The 20,849-nt window shown below is 37.7% G+C and overlaps 1 protein-coding gene across 9 annotated transcripts in view; it reads right to left on the bottom strand.

Annotated features, from left to right (window-relative positions):
* The window catches only part of UBR2 (ubiquitin protein ligase E3 component n-recognin 2), a 125,296-nt gene that overhangs the window by 38,353 nt on the left and 66,094 nt on the right, over window positions 1-20,849 (bottom strand). For 8 of the 9 annotated variants that reach the window (XM_040473524.1, XM_040473523.1, XM_040473518.1 and 5 more), the window contains 11 exons: window positions 14,980-15,143; window positions 14,792-14,891; window positions 12,389-12,517; window positions 11,116-11,299; window positions 8,333-8,394; window positions 7,570-7,680; window positions 6,565-6,630; window positions 5,053-5,175; window positions 4,849-4,912; window positions 3,738-3,862; window positions 687-739 (listed from right to left, as the gene is read on the bottom strand). In XM_040473524.1, the coding sequence (XP_040329458.1) occupies window positions 687-739; window positions 3,738-3,862; window positions 4,849-4,912; window positions 5,053-5,175; window positions 6,565-6,630; window positions 7,570-7,680; window positions 8,333-8,394; window positions 11,116-11,299; window positions 12,389-12,517; window positions 14,792-14,891; window positions 14,980-15,143 (1,181 nt within the window). Of the gene's footprint in view, window positions 1-686; window positions 740-3,737; window positions 3,863-4,848; window positions 4,913-5,052; window positions 5,176-6,564; window positions 6,631-7,569; window positions 7,681-8,332; window positions 8,395-11,115; window positions 11,300-12,388; window positions 12,518-14,791; window positions 14,892-14,979; window positions 15,144-20,849 lie in introns of those variants that run through there. The other variant, XM_040473526.1, reaches the window with a different exon arrangement.

Here is a 20,849-nt window from a genome sequence, read left to right as displayed (position 1 = left end):
ATTTAATTTAATTTAATTTAATTTAATTTAATTTAATTTAATTTAATTTAATTTTAGTCTTCACACCCAGTGCAGAGCCCAATGCAGGGCTTGAACTCATGACCCCAAGATCAAGACCTGAGCTGAGATCAAGAGTCAATGTTTAACTGGCTGAGCCACCCAGATGTCCCTATATATTGTATCTTTATAGTCAACAAAAATAAAGACATTACTGTTGGGGTGGGAGCAAGGAAAAAGCAGCATTGAGAAGCTGCCTCAACAACCTTAGTGGGGATAAACTGGTTTACTGACTGGGCAATGCACTGGAAGAGTGAAGGCAGTATTCAAAGGCCATCCCATAACTTAAGAGGTGCATTCAAATGAAAACGAAGAAAGCAGTTTTAAGAAAGCTCAATGCACTGCCTTAGGTCATCTGTTCAGTTTAATGTCAATTATCTGAAACTATCAGCTATGAACACTGGTTCTGAGCACAGTGAACATTCTCATAAATCAATTTTAGTTACTGAGTGAAGAGCTAGATCAGAAGAGTGAAAGGACAGTGAGAAATCTAGTTCAGAAATTTGTATCTGAAAAGGCTGTCACTCTCTGAAGGCAACAATTTCATTCTCAGTTCCATCAAAGGAAACACCAAGAAAAATTAATATATTAAAAACAACTGAACGGGAAACAACAGGAAGTAAACTCACTTGAAATGCGCAACTGCTTCAATTACGCTCTCCATGCCAGTCTCCTTGTTCTCCTAACAGTATGAGAAACAAGTGTGTTTCATGTTAATTGTGTATCTGCTAGCACTTTAAACATTGTGCTTTTCTCTCTCTTTTTTAACTTTTATTTTTGACAGAGAGTGAGACAGAACGTGAACAACGAGGGGCAGAGAGAGAGAGGGAGACACAGAAGCAGGGTCCAGGCTCTGAGCTGTCAGCACAGAGTCCAACGCAGGGCTCAAACCCACAAACCATGAGATCATGACCTGAGCTGAAGCTGGATGCTTAACCCACTGAGCCACCCAAGTGCCCCTGTGCTTTTCTCTTCTTAAGCCCTACACAGCAACTCTATGAAGCGGCTGTACTATTATCCCAGTTTTTATAGCCGAGGATTCCATAGTAAACATAATTATTAATATATAACGAGGGAAACTTAGTTGATAAACTAACATTCATTCAGACTCATACAGTTAAAACTAAGTCACTATCCTACGGTTTCAAGGTGACAGCTTTCAAAAGGAATTAACTTAAAAGCACAAAGTACACATAACATTTAAAATTTACGTAAGATATTTAGCATTTCGTGAAGGTTACACTAATTTCTTATCTATTTTTGGTAAAACAGCATTTCTGAAATCATATCCTATTCATAACAAGATGTTAATAGGAATTCTAATTAAAGAATTCTCTGGTCAAAAATGTTTGGCAAATATAGTTGCCATTACTTTGTACAAGATGTATTTTAAAATGCTGTTTTAAATTGTATTCTTCTTTATTCTAAAGTCGAAGTGAAACTGTAATCGCTTTCTCATCTAGCAACTCAGGATTCGTTTCCTGTATTAAAAAAGCACAAGTAATTTTTATCCTGACTAGATATCTAGTGGTATTAAGAAATTATTAATTATTGTTCTTTTAGGTGTGATCATGGCATACGGATAGACAAGTTTTCCTAAAAGTCCTTTTGGATCAGTTTCTCCATGTTGGCCCTGCTGACATCTAGAGCAGACAATTCTTTGCTGTGGGGGTTCTGTCCTGTGCATTACAGGATATTCAGCTGCACCTCTGGCCTCTGCTCACTGGATGCCAGGAGCACCATATGACCCTGCCCTGAGTGGTGATCTGGCCAAATGTCTCGTGGGGGCAAAGTTGTCCCTGGCCGAGAACCATTGTTTTACACACATACAATTCTAGTTATAGATGAAATGGTAAACCTGGTATTCTGGGCTTTTTGTTTGTTTGTTTTGTTTTGGTTAGAACAGCTCAGCAAAATAAAATTCTGGATTACTGTTGTACAACAGTACACCTACATCAAACAGGCCAAAAAAATAAATAAAACAGCACAGACAAAAAGGAAAAAAAATGAAATCTTTTACCTTTGGCCCTTTTAACCATCTCATACAAACCAACTACTTATAGTACAGCTAAGTACATACATAAAAAAAGTTACTGGAATGCTCGGAATTAAGACTGTTTGTTGTTGTTGTTTCTGTTTGGTTTTTTTTTTCAAAGTTTTTTTTTTCTCCTTTGAAATTATAACGAACATGGTCTACCACAAGTAAAGTCAGAAGTAGAACAGAGAACACTCCAAAGTCTGGTTTGGTCATCTGAGATCATTAAAAATGGTTGACTCCTAACAATACATACAAAAAATATTAAATGTAAATAAAAAACACAAATGAATTTTCCTTTTTCAAGTACTTTTAAGAAAAAAACCAGGGTCTTGGAAGTTTTGATTCTTCTTTTTCCCTCCCCTGTTGCAAATTCACGCTGTGGTTTTGGTTGGATGGTGGAGAGCGTGTGTCATCTGTGGGTAAACTTGACATTCTTAACAAAATAATCCGGGGGGGGGGGGGGCAGGGATTCATGGTTGGGGTAAAGATAAAACACGACTAGTTGAAACTGGAGATGGGTTCTGTTTTCTATTTCTATAGATATTTGAAAATTTTCATAATGCAAAGTTTAAAGGAAGTATTACTATGAAACAAATAGGGGTTTAAATCCCAGAAGAATGACCATTAAGGTTGAAAGTTTTGATCTATGTTTCAAATTTGGGGAAACATTTTGAAAAGCCTCAAAGAAATAAGGACTACTCCTAACCATAAGTGTTGGTTATCTATCTGAAAAACCCTGTGGCTGAAAAATAGGTGGCCAAAGACCTTGAGATCCTAGAGGAAAAACAGTTATAATTAGCCTCTGAATGCCCATGAACATTATTTTACATTCACTAGAAGGAAAAGAGATGGCTCCCTAAGAAGAGTTTTTGAATGCTTCAGAAGGAAAAAGCTCTGGAAAACTTCAGTTTGCTCAACACAGCCGGGCAGGTATTTTCTCACTTCCTTCTCCAATTACACCACCCATGGCAACTTTGTAGTAAAGACTCTATAACAAGCCCTTATCTACTGGATACATAAATTCAGTTCTCAAGACCAGGTTTACTTTTTTTTTTTTTTTAATGTTTATTTATTTTGAGAGAGAGAGACAGACACAGAGTGTGAGCGGGGGAGGGGCAGAGAGAGAAGGAGACAGAACCCGAAGCAGGGCCTCGGCTCTGAGCTGTCAGCACAGAGCCTGACGCGGGGCTCGAACTCATGAACCACGAGATCATGACCTGAACTGAAGTTGGACGTTCAACCGACTGAGCCACCAGGCGCCCCAAGACCAGGTTTACTTTTATTTAGCATCCTTATCTCTTCTAAGAATTCCCTGTAAGAGATTCTACTTCTATGCTCTTTTCTATCCCCCATCCCTAGTATTCTCTCTTTTTTTCAGCATTAAAAAATTTTTTTAAAGTAATCTCTATGCCCAACATGGGGATCAAACCCATGACCCCAAGTTCAAGAGTCACATGCTCTGCAACTGAGCCAGCCAAGCACCCCTCTAATTATTTCTAGTAAGAGCGACTAGTAGGAGTTATACATGTCCTAGAATTGTAGTCTTTACCACTGGAAAAGGTATACAGAAGTAATCTCTACACACTAGCCTGACAGGGAGGGAAGAATTTCTAAATTTCTTTTTTAAGGTATAGGTACTTACATCTTCAGGTAAAGACTTCACCAGTTCACTATGAGCCATAGGTTTGATGCTTAATTGATGGATAATCTCTCGCTTAATTTCATCTGTAGCATTTACCTGTCCAACTCCAGGACTAAATCTCTCTCCTGTCAATGCAAAAGTACATATCCACACATTTAACATAACCAGCATACTTAAGCAGTATATACTTATAATTCACGCAACACAATATATTTTTCTTTCTATGCAATGGGAAGGTAGCAACTGGCTTGGCAACAAGCTAGGGTGAGAGCAGCTCCTAACCTCTGAGGCTCAGACACAACAAGTGAGTGCAGGGTTTGGGCAGAGGAGAGAAAACTCTGGTTGCTGTTTTGAAAGAATGGGATCAGAAGGCAGGAAGGAACTGGATGTAGTAGAAAAGTGGTACAGCAGTAGTTGAACCAGTAGCCTCGGAAACTGCTTTTCCCGCCATCTGCCACATGGTAGAAGGGAGGGGAGCCTTCCTTTGTCCTTCTATCTAGTGGCAAATAAGATATCACCTCCTGACAGTAGCCAGGATTCTCTGTTCTATGAACTACAGAGTCTAAAATAGCAGAGGAGGTGGGGAAGGTATAGGATAAAAGAATAGGAAAGATGGAGGTGACAAGACTGAAAATACAGGCAGTAAGAAACCTGCATCTATTAGCCACAGGTCTCTATTAATTTATTATTATTATTATTATTATTATTATTATTATTATTATTATTATTGTTATTGTATCTAAAGCCAAGATAACAGTTCTGTGACACAAAACCATGGGAGGAAACATCCCTAAGATATAAAGTAACAGTAAATAGATCCTAAATAGCCTATTCTTGCTTGCTATACTCTTCTGTTCCCCTTCTTTCTCCTCAGACAAGGAGTCTTTCAGATTATTCTACTTCAGTAGGTCTACTCTCTTGTTCCAAATTGCCACAGGACCATCACTCTCGGTGCTACAGTAACCAGAGGGGAGAAAGACGTGGATGCTCTAACCTTCCCCCCAAACTGAAGAACCGCTCAACTAAAAGAAACATAGCTCAGAAATTCTGAACTATTTGCCACCACAAAAGCCAATGTAATTTATAAAGGTCGCAAACAATCCAAACTTACCAACAAGCATTATGATGAGGTATAGCATTTCTTCTATTAGAGTATTATTTTGCTGAACTACATCCTGTAGCAAGTGGGGGGAGAGAAAGTTCAGAGATAAGAATACCAGTACTGTATTATCTCAGGTGATGAATGTACCCCAAAAGAATGGAAGATACTTCTTTAAATGAGGCTTATAAACGGGCTTATAAAACATGCTCTTACCTTATGGGTAATCTCTGAGCTAAATCTCTTCCCATAGTCTGGAGTACTGAAAATCTGATAAAGTTCAAAGCGGCTGAGCATTATCATCAGGAAATGATTCGGATCCATCATAGAGACACCTGTCTTTTTTTTTTTTTTTTTTTTTTAATGTTTGAGATAAAGGAAAAGACGGAGGTCAAAAGGGTTACTAAATAATTAGTGAAAGATATTTTGGGCTGCATAGGTGAAAACAGCTTAGTCACCAATCCCAATACAAGATGAAAACCCATTTAGCCCAATTCCCTACTTGTGGAAGCTACAAGTGTGGACAAGAATCTAAGTTGGTAAAACAAAATGAAATAGAAACAAAACAACCCTCCTCTAAACCAACACATCAGAGTAACCTGGACTATAGGTTCTCTTTCCTTTTAATGCTTTGAATTACTTGCAGCCCCATGAATGCAGTTCTTAAGTTTTATTTCAGCATTCTCCTATCACCGTCTAGTATGTGCACTCAGAGAGAAACGTGATATGGCAATTAAGCTTCTAGTACTTTTTATATACGTGATATTAGACTGTTATCAAGAACTCTCAAACTAATTTTTGCTGATAAAAACTATACTAACTGAAGTAACAGCTTTTAAATATTAGTTTAATTCTCCTTTAATTTCATCTGTATAAATTCTAAATCAACTTGGATTTTAATTTATTTTGAACCAATCATTTTTGAAATTTACATTCCATAACTTTTCTATAATTTTTCAATCCACAGCAATAATATGGAAAAACTACTATATGATAGGTATTGTGCTATGCACAACAGACAAACAGGGACCAAGATATAGTTGCCATGATTTAGTGGAGGGGACAAAAAGTAAATAGGCAACCACAATCCAGAGCTATGAAAGCTACGCTGGGGATGAGCACCATGCTATGGGCCTTCCCAAATGGGATACGTAGCCACCTTATTGTGTGTCTGCAATGGCTTTCTGGAGAAAGTGACCCTGAACACTAAGACATGCAGGAAAACAAGTCACTAGGTAAATGGAAAAGGAAGGAGGTAGGGTGGGCAAACTAGGGAGCAAAAGAAAGAAATGTGCAGAGTTTAAGACTTAAGACAGAGCATGGCAATTTCAGAGAATTTTAAGAAAGGTAAGTTTCACAAGCCTTGGAAATCAAATCAGTTTAAGGGGGTTGGGGCTTTAATCAGAGGACAATGAAAAAAGGACGGCTTTCAGGTTTCTGACTCTAACAACTATATACACGTTGAACAATACACCAAGGTAGGAAATGCAAGATAGGAGGAAGGTATGGAGGAAATAAGAGTAGTTTGAATATGTTAAATCTGAGATGTGTCCAGGAAATCTAGATAAAAATGTTCTACAGGCTCTTACTCATATGAGTTTGGAGCTCAGTAGACAGGGCTAGGCTAAAGTTACAGATTTGGAAGTAATCCTAAGTGCTGGGTTCTGTAGAAATAACAAGGAAAACAATTCCCTATGAACTGTAAGTTTAATGCTTTTAATTCATTACCTGAAGCATTACTATATCCTTGTCAAACATTTCACGCCTGCATTTCACATTATGGTAGTAATAAATCTAAAAAAAAAAAAATAATAATTACATTGGGCAAATAGATTTTTATTTGTGCAGGTCCCTCCTCTCCCCAATCCCCAAGAGCACATGGGTTCAATGCAAGTGTGAATGTGTGTGTGTGCACACGCACCAACACACAATGTGGCTTCCTCAACAGTTAATACTATCTTAGCAGAGATTAATTAGAAATTTTCAGATTTCAGTGTTCACTGTATGGTTCACATTTTGCAGCCAACTTTCTGGTTCTCCCAAGAAAGTTACTTCTGTAAGGTTTATAGCTACGAAAAATGGGGGGAAAACCTTATCTATACCAAGACTTGATGAAGTCTAAAACTTAAAACCTCAATTTCAGAGCTAATTACTATAGAGCTTTTTTTGATTGAAGTAGAGTCGACACACAATGTTACATGAGTTTCAGGTGTACAAGACAGTGATCGGACAAGTCTACACGTTACGCTGTGCTCACAAGTATAGGTACCATCTGTCACCATATAACACTATTATAATACCATTGACTCTATTCCCTATGCTGTGCCTCTCATCCTGACTCCAAAATTAGAAACCTATACCTCCCACTCAGCTTCACCCATTTTACCCATCCTCCGACTCCCTCCCCTCTGACAACCATCTAACAGAACTTTTACCACAATTTAAAGGGATGAAATCTGAATTTTTATTATATTACATTTATTGTTCTAAAAAATGATCTCAAGTTAAATATCAAGAAAATTAAGTTCATTTGTACTTTTGATATTGTTTCTTGACAAAGTATGTATGAATAAAAGTTCCAAGAAACATTTTGGTTTAACCTTACATTTATCTTCTTGAACAATTTTAATATAGATACTCAACTTTCAAAGACTTAAGTATGTTGAAAATTACAACCTTCACAGAAGTCAAAGGAATGGATGGAAACTATTCATAAACTAAAAATACACTTACCTGGTTTACTAAAGAGAACCCATTTCTTCTCCACATTCCTGCATGTACTTGGGCACATAAAACAAGACATCTAAGAGGGTGTTCTATCAACATGGGTGGGCTAAGTTCACTCTGTAAAGACAAAAAATAAAACAAAAAAAAAATACTCAAAAATCTCAACTCTATGAAGAAGACTGGTTGATAGGGATGGAAACTTTATATAAAACAGTAGTTAAAATTACTCAAAGTATGTTTGTGTGACGGTTAATTTTATGTGTCAACGTGGACAGGCCATGGCACCGTTTTTGATTAACACCAGTTAATGTTGCTGTGACGGTATTTTGTAGACGTGATTAATTTTTAAATCAGTAGACTCTGAGTGAAGCAGATTACTTTCCATAATGTGGGTGGACCTCATCCAATTAGTTCAAGGCCTTAAGAGAAAACACAGGATGAAGAAATTCTGCTTCCAGATTGCCTTTGGTCCTCAGACTACATCAACTCTTCCTTGGGTCCTCAGCCTGCCATGCCAGACTGCCAGGCAGGCATATTTCACACTTGTCAGGCCCATAAGTGCATGAGCCAATTCCTTACAATAAATCCATTTTTTTTTCTGTCTCTTTCTCCATACTTACATACCCATGTGCACATGCATGTGGATACACTCTTCCACTGGTTCTGTTTTTCTGGAGAACTCTTGTTTAATAAAGTTTGTTTCAAACTGATTTCAAATACATGGAACATAATACATAGGTATTTACTTTTAAATGTTAGTACTACTTACTAGAGGTAGTAGCTCTGGAAATTTATATGCCACTTCACTTTTGCTTAATAATACATGTAAACCTGCATGGAAGAATAAACAAAAAAGTATTTCTACAACTGCAAGTCACTTAGAAAAAAGTCCTAAATATTCACTCAACTTTATATCTATCTTCTAACTTCTTTTCTCTTTTTCTTTGGGAACTTATCCCATTACAAATTAAGATAGAAAATGAATTTCATCCATAAATGAAGCTTTTTAATTGATATTCTAACGACCCTCTGGATCAAAGGCACATTTAGAACCACAGTCTTAATTACATGTACTGATATACACGGATGACATTTTATGGAGATAAATGTTAGACATACAAACACACAAAAGCAGTTATAGAACTATTAAAGCAATTTATATATGTTATGCCAACTTGAAGGGTCATGTTTCATTGGGCTATGGATTCTGTTCCCATTTAAAGTATAGTAGGAGAGATCCTTCTAGCAAGTGAACAGGGAAACTGGTTCTGGGATTCATGGTCTGCGTGGATCCTGATCTCAGAATTAAGTTCCCCAGAACTTCCAGTTTAAGATCAAAGCCTCTTAAGTTCCTGACTGCAAAGGGCTCTTATATAGCTCCACCTTAGTTAATTCTGTTACTTAAGAATTAATTATCCTGTTTATGTTGTCTAAACAGGGAATGGTTTTTCTAATCTTATCAGTGGATGTTGGCCATGTGGGTCAAGCCTGGCTTAAGGCTTTTGTCACCCGAGAAGACCTACATTTTGAGTCTCATTCTGCCACTCTGACACTCAACCTCCACTAGTACACACTCCAAGTTGTTCTTGAACTATTTTGTATGTGTTTACTTAGCTCTTCAATTAGATTATAAGCATTCAGCCCAAGCTTTATCAACAGTGAGTAGAATGCTCAAAAATGTTCACTGAGAAGGTCTGAGAGTGGTAGACACCTAGGCAGAAATTAGTACATCTGAAGGGTACTATTTTCCTTGTGGGTAACTATCAGCATCAGCCTCCATCATACAACCAGATTTTTAAAGGCAGCAAAGATCGGCAGCTGAGCAGTAAACAGGACCAACGTTCCTGCACTCCAGCTGAATACTCTTCCACAACACCACGCTGTTACCTGCTCATATTGACTATCAACAGGTTCAGGATGCTCAAAGCACTTACAGAAACACAACTGGGCCTGAACAAGTTACAGAAATAAGAGATTTCTTCCCACAATCATAATTTCATACTAAGTGCTTTTTTGTTGTTCCATTTGTTTTTCTGGTTGTTGTTCCATTTGTTGTACTACTGATATTCAGATGGCTAAGTTATCTTAAATCTTCACAACTTCCAGAAGACTATTCTAATGCTAGGCTCTAGCAGGAGGAAGATGGGATAATGGTCAGAACAATGAAAAATTGCCTTCAGAAAACAGGGATTATTAGTCCTGATCCCATGGACATTAAAAGAATAAAGGAATACCAGGAATGGCCCTATGCCCACAAATTTGATAACTTAGATGAAATGTACCAGTTTCTTGAAAAACACAAACTACCAAAACTCATACAAGGAGAAACAGAGAACCAGAATTAACTTACATCCATTAAAGAAATGGAATCAGTAGTTAATAACCTTCCAAAAAAGAAAGTATCAGGTTCTTATGTCTTCACTGACGAACTCTACCAAACGTTTAAGGAAGAAATGGTATCAGTTCTCTACAATTTCTTACACACATACACACACGCACCCCACTTTCACGTCATATTAGGTTACTGAGCCATACACTTAAGACAAATTACAAATGCTGCAATGAGTAAAAATAGCTACCTTTAGAACTTCTTTCTACTCTCTCAGTTAAAAATGGAACTAAAGGGAACAACAGTATGTGAGCAGGATAAGATTTCCTACAATTAAAAAAAAAGAATCCCTGCAATCAAGAAATACAGAAGGAAGCTACACTGAAATGAGTCTGCAGAGATGGACGAATGTATATTCAAAGTTTTTGGTTGCTGCAAGGTGGCAGCCTCAAATATTCTACCAAATATAAATGACTTGTAAATCAACCACTCATGATTAAAAAACTATCCCTAAAAAGGTTATCAATAAATAAGCTTGGAGGGAGAGAAAAAAATTTGGGGGTGGTTTCAGTTTACCAGCAATCACTTAAGTGATACAGCAATTTGAATTTAACAACACAGACCTTAAATCTGGGTTGAGTTAAGCAGTAACAACAGGTGATTAAGTGCAGTGAAGAAGTCTGAAGGGGGTGCACCTGAGTGGCTCAGGTTAAGCATCTAACTCTTGACTTTGGCTCATGTCATCATCTCATGGTTTGTGAGTTGAAGCCTTGCATTGGGCTCCGTGCTGACAGTGCAGAGCCTGCTTGGGATTCTCTCTCCCTCTGCCTCTCTGCCCTTCCCTCATGCATGTTCTCTCTCTCTCTCTCTCTCTCTCTCTCTCTCTCTCTCTCTCTCTCTCTCAAAAAAAAAAAAAAGTCTGAAGAAGCGCTATGGTATGGTTGTTATAAAGATGGCTTCTGGTGCCAAACCACCTCACAATCCCCACTCTCTTTCTCGCCGCATAACATTAAGCAAGTCACCTCTGTGTCTCAGTCTTCCCAACCGTGAAGGAAATTCAATAACAATACCTACCTCACAGGCGGATGGTGATTAAGTCAATGCTTAGCAAACTCTCAGTATAATGGGTACTAAGTGCTCAATAAATATTAGTCACAAACAACAATTTAAAAGATGATTTCAGGGTCCTTTTGGGGGGGGGGGGGAGGGGAGAAATGCTTTACCTGCAAGTAAGCGAGAAACTGGGAGGTGAATGCTAACTTTTTCTTGGGAAACACAGTATCTGATAGTTTCCACTGAATGTCCACAAATGCTTAACGTGATTGGCTGTTCACCATCAGTGAAACCACCATGACACTGCATCAATACAGCAAGGCATTTCTTGTAAGCTTCAATTAACACTTTTTCCTAAAAAAGAGGGTTTTCTGTAAGTTATTCAAAAGGCTGGGTTTCTACAACATTGAATAAGCACCTCAAATTCGACGAGGAGTCCGTATGTAACACCTCAAATATCAATATAGGCAACACCAAATTCAACTTCCCTTCCCAACTCCCCCTCTTCCAGTGCCCTGTCTCAGTGAATGACATCTCCATACAGCTGTGGAAATCTAGAAGTTATTCCAATACCCTCCTTTCCCTCATTTCCCACTGTCCAATCTATTCCCAAACCGGCGATTTCACCTTCTAAATTTCTCTCAAACCTGGCCACTGATCACCTCCAGTAACTCAAAGGAAAGCCAACCATCTATTAAATCTCTCTACTTTTGCCCTCCTCCATCTATTCTCCACACAGAATAACTTTAAAAAACATGTAAACTGGGTTATGTCACTTTTTCTGCTTGGTAGCCGCTAGTGGCATCTCAATTTGTTAGAATAAAACCCAAATTTCTTTCCAAGGCCCTGCAAAGTCAGGCACCTGTCCACTTTTCTACCTTCAACCTCTGTGCTCCAACCTGAGCCTTCTCACAGCTTCTGGACCAACCATACTCTTTCTTATCACAGAGCATGATGCAGCTGTCTCTCAGTCAGGAATATGTTTTACTCTTTGACCAGTTAACTCTGACACATAGTTCAGATCTCACAGAAGTCTTCTCTTACCTCTCAACTTACACAGGCTCTCATCTAGACTTTATAGCCAAAGGAAAGCAAAATAATTTTAAGACAGAACAAATGTAACAATTGTAAAGCTTTACTTTTGGATAAATTTCTAAACTCTTTTTATATGCTCAAAATCTAGATGGGATTATGGAAAAAATGAAGATAGTAACATAAGAGAAGAGAGAGAGTGGATTATTTCTGCCTCTATTTTCCAATTTTTTTCTGAGGATTCAGAATTTTAACTTTTATGGAATTTATAGGTAAGAGAGGAAAATATGCTGTTTCATGAGTTAAGTATCACTACTATCTTCTCCAGATCTCCTCAGAATTTACTGAGGAATTTGTTTATTTCCCCTCCTCCATTTATCGCCTTACCCCCTACCCCTAGAGGAAACTCACATCTAAAGCACACCAGTCTTGCATCATTGAAATGACATGTGTTAATTTCATTTGTAGTGTGAAGGCTGCCTCCCACTCTGGTTCCATTTCAATATGCTGTCCTACTTGACGTGTAATTGGGTCCATCCCCTTAAAGGAAGCAAAAAGATTTAAAATGGATTAAAATTTTATTTGTTCTCTTACATGGGCACTTAAAAAATAATATAGAAGAAATATATATGGATTACAAAAACATACAAAGTAGACGTTTTAACAAGAATAAGTAGTGTAAGTCCAACTCTAAATTACATATTTATATAACAGTCTCTAAAATATAAAAATCCCAGTATAAAACAAATTATTTGTGGCAATTTTTTTTTTTATGTTTTAAACAATAAAGTGTATATTTCACTGCAACAATCCTTCAAATTATTTTTAACCCTATCATCTACAGACCAAACTATTAGAAGAAATTGGATAGGCTTTTAAAATGTTACTGAATTTATAAATATATTTTACAATATACTGCAACAAAATTTTTATACTTATTCTGAATCTGCAACTAAAATTTCTCAGACACTAAAAGAAAGCAAAACATGGGGTGCCTGAGTGGCTCAGTTGGTTAAGTGTCCAACTTCGGCTCAGTTTTGAGCCCTGCATCGGGCTCTGCGCTGACAGCTCAGAGCCTGGAGCCTGCTTTGGATTCTGTGTCTCCCTCTCTCTCTGCCCCTCCCCTGCTTGAGCTCTCTCTCTCTCTCTCTCTCTCAAAAATAAATAAACATTAAAAAAGAAAGAAAGAAAGAAAAAAAAGCAAAACGAAAACAAAAGAAAAACAGAAAGTAAAATATTATTTCATACGAATATACATTTTTGAAAGAATCTTAATTAAGAATATAATTTTTTAGGGGCTCCCGGGGGGCTCAGCCAGTTAAGTGTCCAACTTTGGCGCAGGTCATGATCTCGCGCTTCATGAGTTGAAGCTCTGTGTCGGGCTCTGTGCTGACAGATCAAACCTGGAGCTTGCTTCAGATTCTGTGTGTCTCTCTCTCTGCCCCTCCCCAACTTGTGCTCTGTCTCTGTCTCTCAAAAATAAATAAAAACATTAAAAAATAAAAAAAAAAAGAATATCATTTTTTAGAACCTAGCCTAACTACTCTTGGTGTGTCAGAACTGATTAAATAACAGAAAATAGAGGATACTAAAGTATTTAAAATGACCAAAGTGGGGGCGCCTGGGTGGCTCAAGTCGGTTGAGCGCCCGACTTCAGCTCAGGTCATGATCTCACACTCCATGAGTTCGAGCCCCACATAGGGCTCTGTGCTGACAGCTCAGAGCCTGGAGCCGGCTTCGGATTCTGTGTCTCCCTCTCTCTCTGCCCCTCCCCTGCTCATACTCTGTCTCTGTCTCAAAAATAAATAAAAACATTTAAAAAATAAATAAAATGACCAAAGTAGATATTGTTTCTACAGATATAAGAAAAAACATAGAAGTATAATAAACTAAACATCATGAACCACCACCCAACACAGAAACTAGAATGTTTTCCAAAAATGATCAGTCAATTTTGCTATTTCTTGCTTACGAAAGCTAGATAGCTATTAAAAGAATCATAATGGTGCAGCTCAGATATTTTGGGATATCATCTATCTTCTTGCAGTTAAAACTGGTTAAATACACCAGTTGGCTTCTGTTTCCAGATTCTGTTCTGTATATGGGGGTGTTTTCAAAGAAGAGAATTAAACATAGGGGAATAAGATCTATACTGTATTATACAAATATCACATCAAGGAGAGAAAAAGAAATATGGAAACATTAAAACTAAAAAATCAAACATTATAGTTTCTTAAATAATTAACTTGACAATGCTTCCACGTAAGCCTAATATTAAAAAGATTATAATTGTAAAATTGTAAAATATTGTAATTGTAAAATTACAATCCCCAAAGAAAGAATGTTAATGGTAACCAAAAGAATAACCAAATACAAAAAACCAACACAGCAGATGCCAGAACTTCTGCTGGGATCTCATTCATTCTACACCTTGCTATGAGTTTCTAATTAAAGAAGAGCTTCTTGGTCCAAATTGTAGTCACCCAAATTATTCTTTTAGAAATGTGTCCCAAATGAAAAGAATATAAAAAGATGTTCAGTTCAATGAACCAAAAAAAAAAAAAAAAAAAAAAGAAAGAAAGAAAAGGAAAGTGTTTCCTGTTATTTTTGAAAAATTTTTTTAGAGATTATTTTGAGAGAGAGAGGCAGAGAGAGAATCCTAAGCAGGCTTCATACTATCAGTGAGGAGCCTGATGTGGGGCTTGAACTCACGAACCATGAGATCATGATCTGAGCCAAAGTCAGACGCTTAATCAACTGAGACACCCAGGTGCCCCCAGTGTTTCCCTTTAAAATGTGTCAGTTTATACATACCTGCATACATTTGAGTAATTCCAAAAAGGCATCAAATCCTTCCAGGAACTTCTGCCTCAGATCATCTGACCATTCAGTTGGTTTGCTAATTAACACATACCTGAACAAGATAAAAATAGCAATGAATATATGGGTAAACAGTGACATTTTATAAATTGCAAGTGGTGGATAATTCAACAAAAGCTTACTTGAGATCTAAAATAAGGCTCTGAACTCTCCTAAACTTGAAGGCTTGTAAAGCAGTATATCGTTCAAACTGAAATCTGCCCTGGGCATCTCGATGTCTCAAATGGTCCATAAAAGTCTTAATGATAATGGTCATTAGGTTTTCCTCTGTGATGAGCATCCGAGCCTAGGACGAAGTATATCAGAGTACATGGTAATCAAAACCCATTTACTAGAAATCTAAAAAAAAGTCACCAACATTGGTTAGCTCTTTGAAGTTTAAACCTTTTTCAGTGCAAACATATAATATCATAAATGCATTACTGTGTATTTCTAAATAACAATTACTTACTCCAATTGCCATGTGTATGAAGCAACAATTATATCACGGAGAAAGATGCCAGAATGTTAGGAGACATATCCATGGCTCATTATTCAAAGACAACTCGGGGTGAGGGGGTCTGAACCAGGCTGCAAATTTTCCTTAACTGAGACATTTAGATACCTATAATGGTATGGTATAATTATTCTAGGATCCAGAGGTTCATATCACAGATTCTGTAGAACTCAGTATGAAACTATATTTCTTCTTAATCTCCTTTTTAAAATTTATTTTTGTTCTTGTTTCTATGTATATACATATCTATGTATTTTTGAATAAGCAAATACATTTAAATGATACACACACACACACACACACACACACACACACACACACACACACACAGATAAAAGTCTCCTAGCTCCCAAGGTCCCCCTTGCAAAGGCAGTCTCTGTTAGTTTTCCTTGCATATTCTTCTAGAGATGGTGCATGTGTATATATACTACATACATATATGCATATACACACACATATATACATTTATACTATATGGGTTAGATGTTATTAAGTAGATAGAAGTGTGCACATATTTAATTACATCCATCTCTCCCCCTCAAAAGATAGCATATTATAAACACTGTTCCGCACTTGTTTTTTCACTTCATATATTTTAGAGATTGTCCCGTATCAGTTCATATAAATTCCCTCATTCTTTTTTTTGTCTAATTTTTTAATGCTTATTTTTGAGAGAGACAGAGAGACAGCAAGCAGGGGAGGAGCATAAAGAGAGGGAGACACAGAATCTGAAGCAGGCTCCAGGCTCTGAGCTGTCAGCACAGAGCCAACGTGGGGGTGAAACTCACGGACTGTGAGATCATGACCTGAGCCGAATTGGAGGCTTAAATGACCTGAGCCACCCAGGCGATCCCCCCTCATTCCTTATATCTATCATTAGGTATTCTTTTCTATCATACTTTATTTAGCCAGGCAGGCCCTTACCAGTGAGACATGAGACATTAGGGCTTTTTCTAGTCCTATGCTATTTATTACAAAAGATGTTGCAACAAATATCAACTGTGTACCACTGCAAGGATATATGAATAGTATAATTTCTTAGAAGTGGATTACTGGGTTAAAGTGTATGTACATTATAAATTGTGACTGATACCAACAAATTGTTTCCACAAAGAAGCTCACCAATTTATATGTCCATCTACAGTGTGTACATTTCCTCTCATGCCTTCAATAATACAACTTCAAACATTAAAAAAAATTTTTTTATTTTCTTAAAAAAAATATTTTTGAGAGACACAGAGTGTGAGTGGGGGAGGGGCAGAGAGAGAGGGAGACACAGATCCAAAGCAGGCTCCAGGCTCTGAGCTGTCAGCAGAGAGCCCGATGTGGGGCTCGAACTCATGGAGTGTGAGATCATGACCTGAGCTGAAGTCGGACACTTAACTGACTGAGCCACCCAGGTGCCCCAGTAAGTAGTTTTAAATAAAAATAAAGGCAGACAGAGAGAGAGAATCCCAAGCAGCCTTCGCGATGTCCATGTAGAGCTGGGTGAGGGGCTCGAACTCCTGAACTGTGAGATCATGACCTAAACTGAGATCAAGTCGGATGCTTCACCGACTGAGCCACCCAGGTGCCCCCAGAAGATCTAGTATTATTTGAATACCTCATTATTATTCTTCCACAATGGATCATACTTTTCTAGACTAACTAGGTTCAAGTTATTATTGGTGCTGGGGGACTATATAACTAGGTCTCTCATTAAGCATTTAACAATGTAGAAAGTTGCACCAAAAAGTAGGACAAAAAAGTACAGAAGACAGAAGTCTAAGAATATAGTAAAGTTGTGTTCTTAATGTAAAGGTTAAGTTCTGAGGTCATCAGATAAAGAGAAAATCTATAAAGTTAAATATTCCTTTGAAAAACTCAAAAGTCATCATCACGTTGCCAAGAGTTAGGGTCTAAGAACCTCAAAAGTCAACAGGATTAACTTCTGTTCAGTTTCCTACACAGTAAAGACAAAAGTCCAGCTTGAAAAAGAGAAGATACTGATAGGTTAAGATAAAAGGATATTCTTTGTTGGTTTTTTGTTTGCTCTATTAGGGGATTTGGGAAAACTTAAATTTCACTGACTTACAAAAACTCTGTAGAGCTTGCTGGTAAGACTTATAACCAAAAATTGATGGAAGTTTGGTAGAGACAATTTAATATTCATGGAGTGTGTATCTCACCAACAAAGGCATTTATTTAGCATTTTCAGTTTCAGATGAATGTTAAAAAGAGTTTATCCAGCGCATAATTTTGGATTGGATTCTAACTGTCGTGGGTGCCAAATTAAAAAAAAATCAATTAAGGCAGCTAGCCCATTAGTACTGTCCCATTAAAATAGGGGAGTTATGGGGCACCTGGGTGGCTCAGTTGGTTAAGTGTCCGACTTTGGCTCAGGTCATGATCTTGTGGTTCATGAGTTTGAACCCCGTGTTGGCTCTGTGCTGACAGCTCGGAGCCTGGAGCCTGCTTTGGATTCTGTGTCTCCCTCTCTCTCTCTCTGTGCCTCCCCTGCTTGTGCTGTCTCTTGCTGTCTCTCAAAAATAAATAAATGTTAAAAGAAAAATTTAAAAAATGAAACAAAATGGGAGTTACTCAGGCATTGCTATTTCTAAAAAGAAAACTTAAGAAAGCATATTTTCCAAGGTTCCAACAGAAAAGAAGGACAAAAAAGTTGGTGCTTGGCTTTATCACCTCATGCCTAGATTGTTGCTAATCTTTCAAGGTAATCTTTAACATTAAAAATCTAACATTATTATACAGTTCCAGTACTTCTTACCACTCACCCTAAAACACTGCTTGATTTATATATGCCTACAATTCACTTTGCTTTAAAATATATTACTGCTACTTACCTTAACTACAGTTTTATTCATTTTATGTAATTTATATTCAATTTTGTGTTGTAAGGCTCATTACATATCTAACAGCATATTCAAAATGGGCCAACATTCCCCCTAAGACTCTGAAAAACTTTACTGAATAATAATGGCCCGTGCACACACTTTTAATTAAACTAAATATGATGAGCATACAGGGGTAATGCTGACTATAAATCAGGGTACATTTGATCAAAACAAGTTAGAACAAGTAAGATAGTCTTGTCACTTGAATTAGTACTGGCTCTTGACCAAACTATTTAAAAATGAAGACTGAATTTTCAGTTAACCCAAAAGACCAATAAATGGGATTCTATCACTCATATGAAACATTTCACTAATATCTAGGGCAAGTGGTTTTTAAGCAGGGATATGCATATGAATTACTAATGGTGCTTTTTCAAGAAACTATTACATGCATTCTTCCAGTCATGATGGGATAAGCTTGAGGCGGACCAACACTTCCACCAAGAACAACCAGAAAAGATCAACTAGAAAAAAAAAGCCTGAAATCATTAGAGACCCCCTGAGGCCACAAGGGTTCAAGGGGATAAAACCTTCGAGAAGGGGAGCGGCACAGGGAGGTGAGCCAACATCCTGCAGCTGCTTTTCCCTCAGCATCTCCCTCTTCTGGGAGTGGCAAAATGGGACTGAAGATCCCAGGAAAGAGTCTGCCAGAGCTGCTAATAATGGGGAGAAGATCCTGAGATTTTAGCTGTTCCATGGTGTGAGGAGCCCAGGATTCTAGCAAGAACACAAGGGTGGGAATGGAGTCCAACTTTCTTCCGGTTTTCCCCTTAAGACATTTGCAAAATTCTGAAGCTGTGCAGGACAGAAGTGTAAGAGCAGAAAGTCTAGAAGGGCAAAGGAGTGATGTGGCAGCCTCAGCAAGCTGAGGAAACAAAACTTGAGTTCAGGAGCCTAGAGAGGGGAGGAACTCCAGTGAGCACTCCAGGCTCTAAAGTGGGAGCCCTCCCAGGGCAACGTTGCAGGATGAGGATGGACCGGAAGACAGAGTCTTGCCAAAACAACCTGGAGTCACGGCAATCCCGCAGTAGACTGATCGGCCTCACTCTATCTGCCTCACAGTAAGGGGACTATTCTTGGGAGGAAGATATTACACAGAGTCTTAAGATTTTCTAATGAAAACCATCCTGTCGGAAGGCAATGAGAAAGAGAATGGGGCAGAAACCATATGTGAATGACTACAAAATTTCCCAAACCGAGAAAGCCACCGGCCTAAGAGATGCAGTATCTACAAACTCCAATATCTATAAATATAAAGAAAACCAAACCTACATAAATCATAGCAAGACTGCTGAAACCTAAGACAAAATGCCAATAAAAAGTTATTAAGCATTCCAAATGACTAAAAAAACCAAAAGGGGTAAAATATTACAAAAAAATTAAATCGGAATAGAATACAAATGATCTAGATAATGACATTATAAGACCATGACACAGCTAAGATTTACATGTTCAGAAAATTCAGGAAAAAATGGAGGATTTTACCAGAAAACTGGAATCTTAAAAAAAAAAAAAAAAAAAAAAGAGTGGATTTTTGCTTCAGGAATCAGGCAAGAGAGAGTAGATGTACTTTTCTCTAGTCCTCCCACTAAGTACACCACGTCCAAAATTCTGGACATCATATGCAAAAGACCACCACAAGATTCAGAATGGTGGCCAGAAGAAGGCAGACTGGCTAGGGACCTCAGAGACCCCAAGAAAAGACACGACAGAGAGATCTAAGAAGCTGGCAACCTGAAAATGCCAATGGGCACAGGCTTTTTTAAAAAGCCCCAATAAAAGCCTGTTCTGTCAGCCACAGGAAAGAAGTAACTCAGCAGGACAGAAAACTTTCTGACAATAACCCCTCTACTCTAGCCAACCACTACGGAAAAAACTGTAGCTCTATCCCCATCTATACCAACAAAGGCTGAATGGTGAAGTCCAGACTTCCACTCTTCAGGGGCTGAAATATGGTACCTGCTTGCAATATCAGGGGTGCACGTCCTAACTTCAAGGGCAGTGCTACTGAAAGCTACTCGGTGGACCAGTGGCCTGCCAACTGTTTGCTGCCAGTTGTGACAAGAAGGCAAATCAACTACTTGTAACAGTTTAATTTAGCTGACATTTGTTTCTCATAGCAGGAGTTTTGCTGAGAGCAACAGTGTGTTGGTTCACATTCTGGTCCAAACCTTTTATCCTGTCATTACTGACACTTTGAGTAAAACTGCTGTTGAGTCACCCGTAAGAGAATACTAAGTGAATGTACAACTAACAAGTTAATAGGGGGGAAAAGAAATAACAATTATTTAATCTAAAAGAAGGTAAGAGAGAAGGGAAAAACACAAAACAGGTGGGTTCAAACAGGAAAAAAAAAAAAACATAAGATGGCAAATACAAACCCAAATATACCAGTAATTACATTAAATGGGCAGTAACCTGCTTATATCATTAGGAGTGTCAGATTGGATAAACAACAAATCCGAAATACATGCTTTTAAAAAATGATACAAGTTTAATTTAGGGGCACACAAAACTTAAAAATGTAACAATGGAGAAGACATATAATACAAACACTAACCAAAAAAAAAGGGAGTTGTTGCTATAATATTAGATAAATTACTCC

The sequence above is a fragment of the Herpailurus yagouaroundi genome, unplaced genomic scaffold, assembly GCF_014898765.1.
Source record: "Herpailurus yagouaroundi ecotype Mexico unplaced genomic scaffold, PumYag 139, whole genome shotgun sequence".
Taxonomy (NCBI): Eukaryota; Metazoa; Chordata; class Mammalia; order Carnivora; family Felidae; genus Herpailurus; species Herpailurus yagouaroundi.
This window is presented reverse-complemented; position numbering and strand designations above follow the sequence as displayed.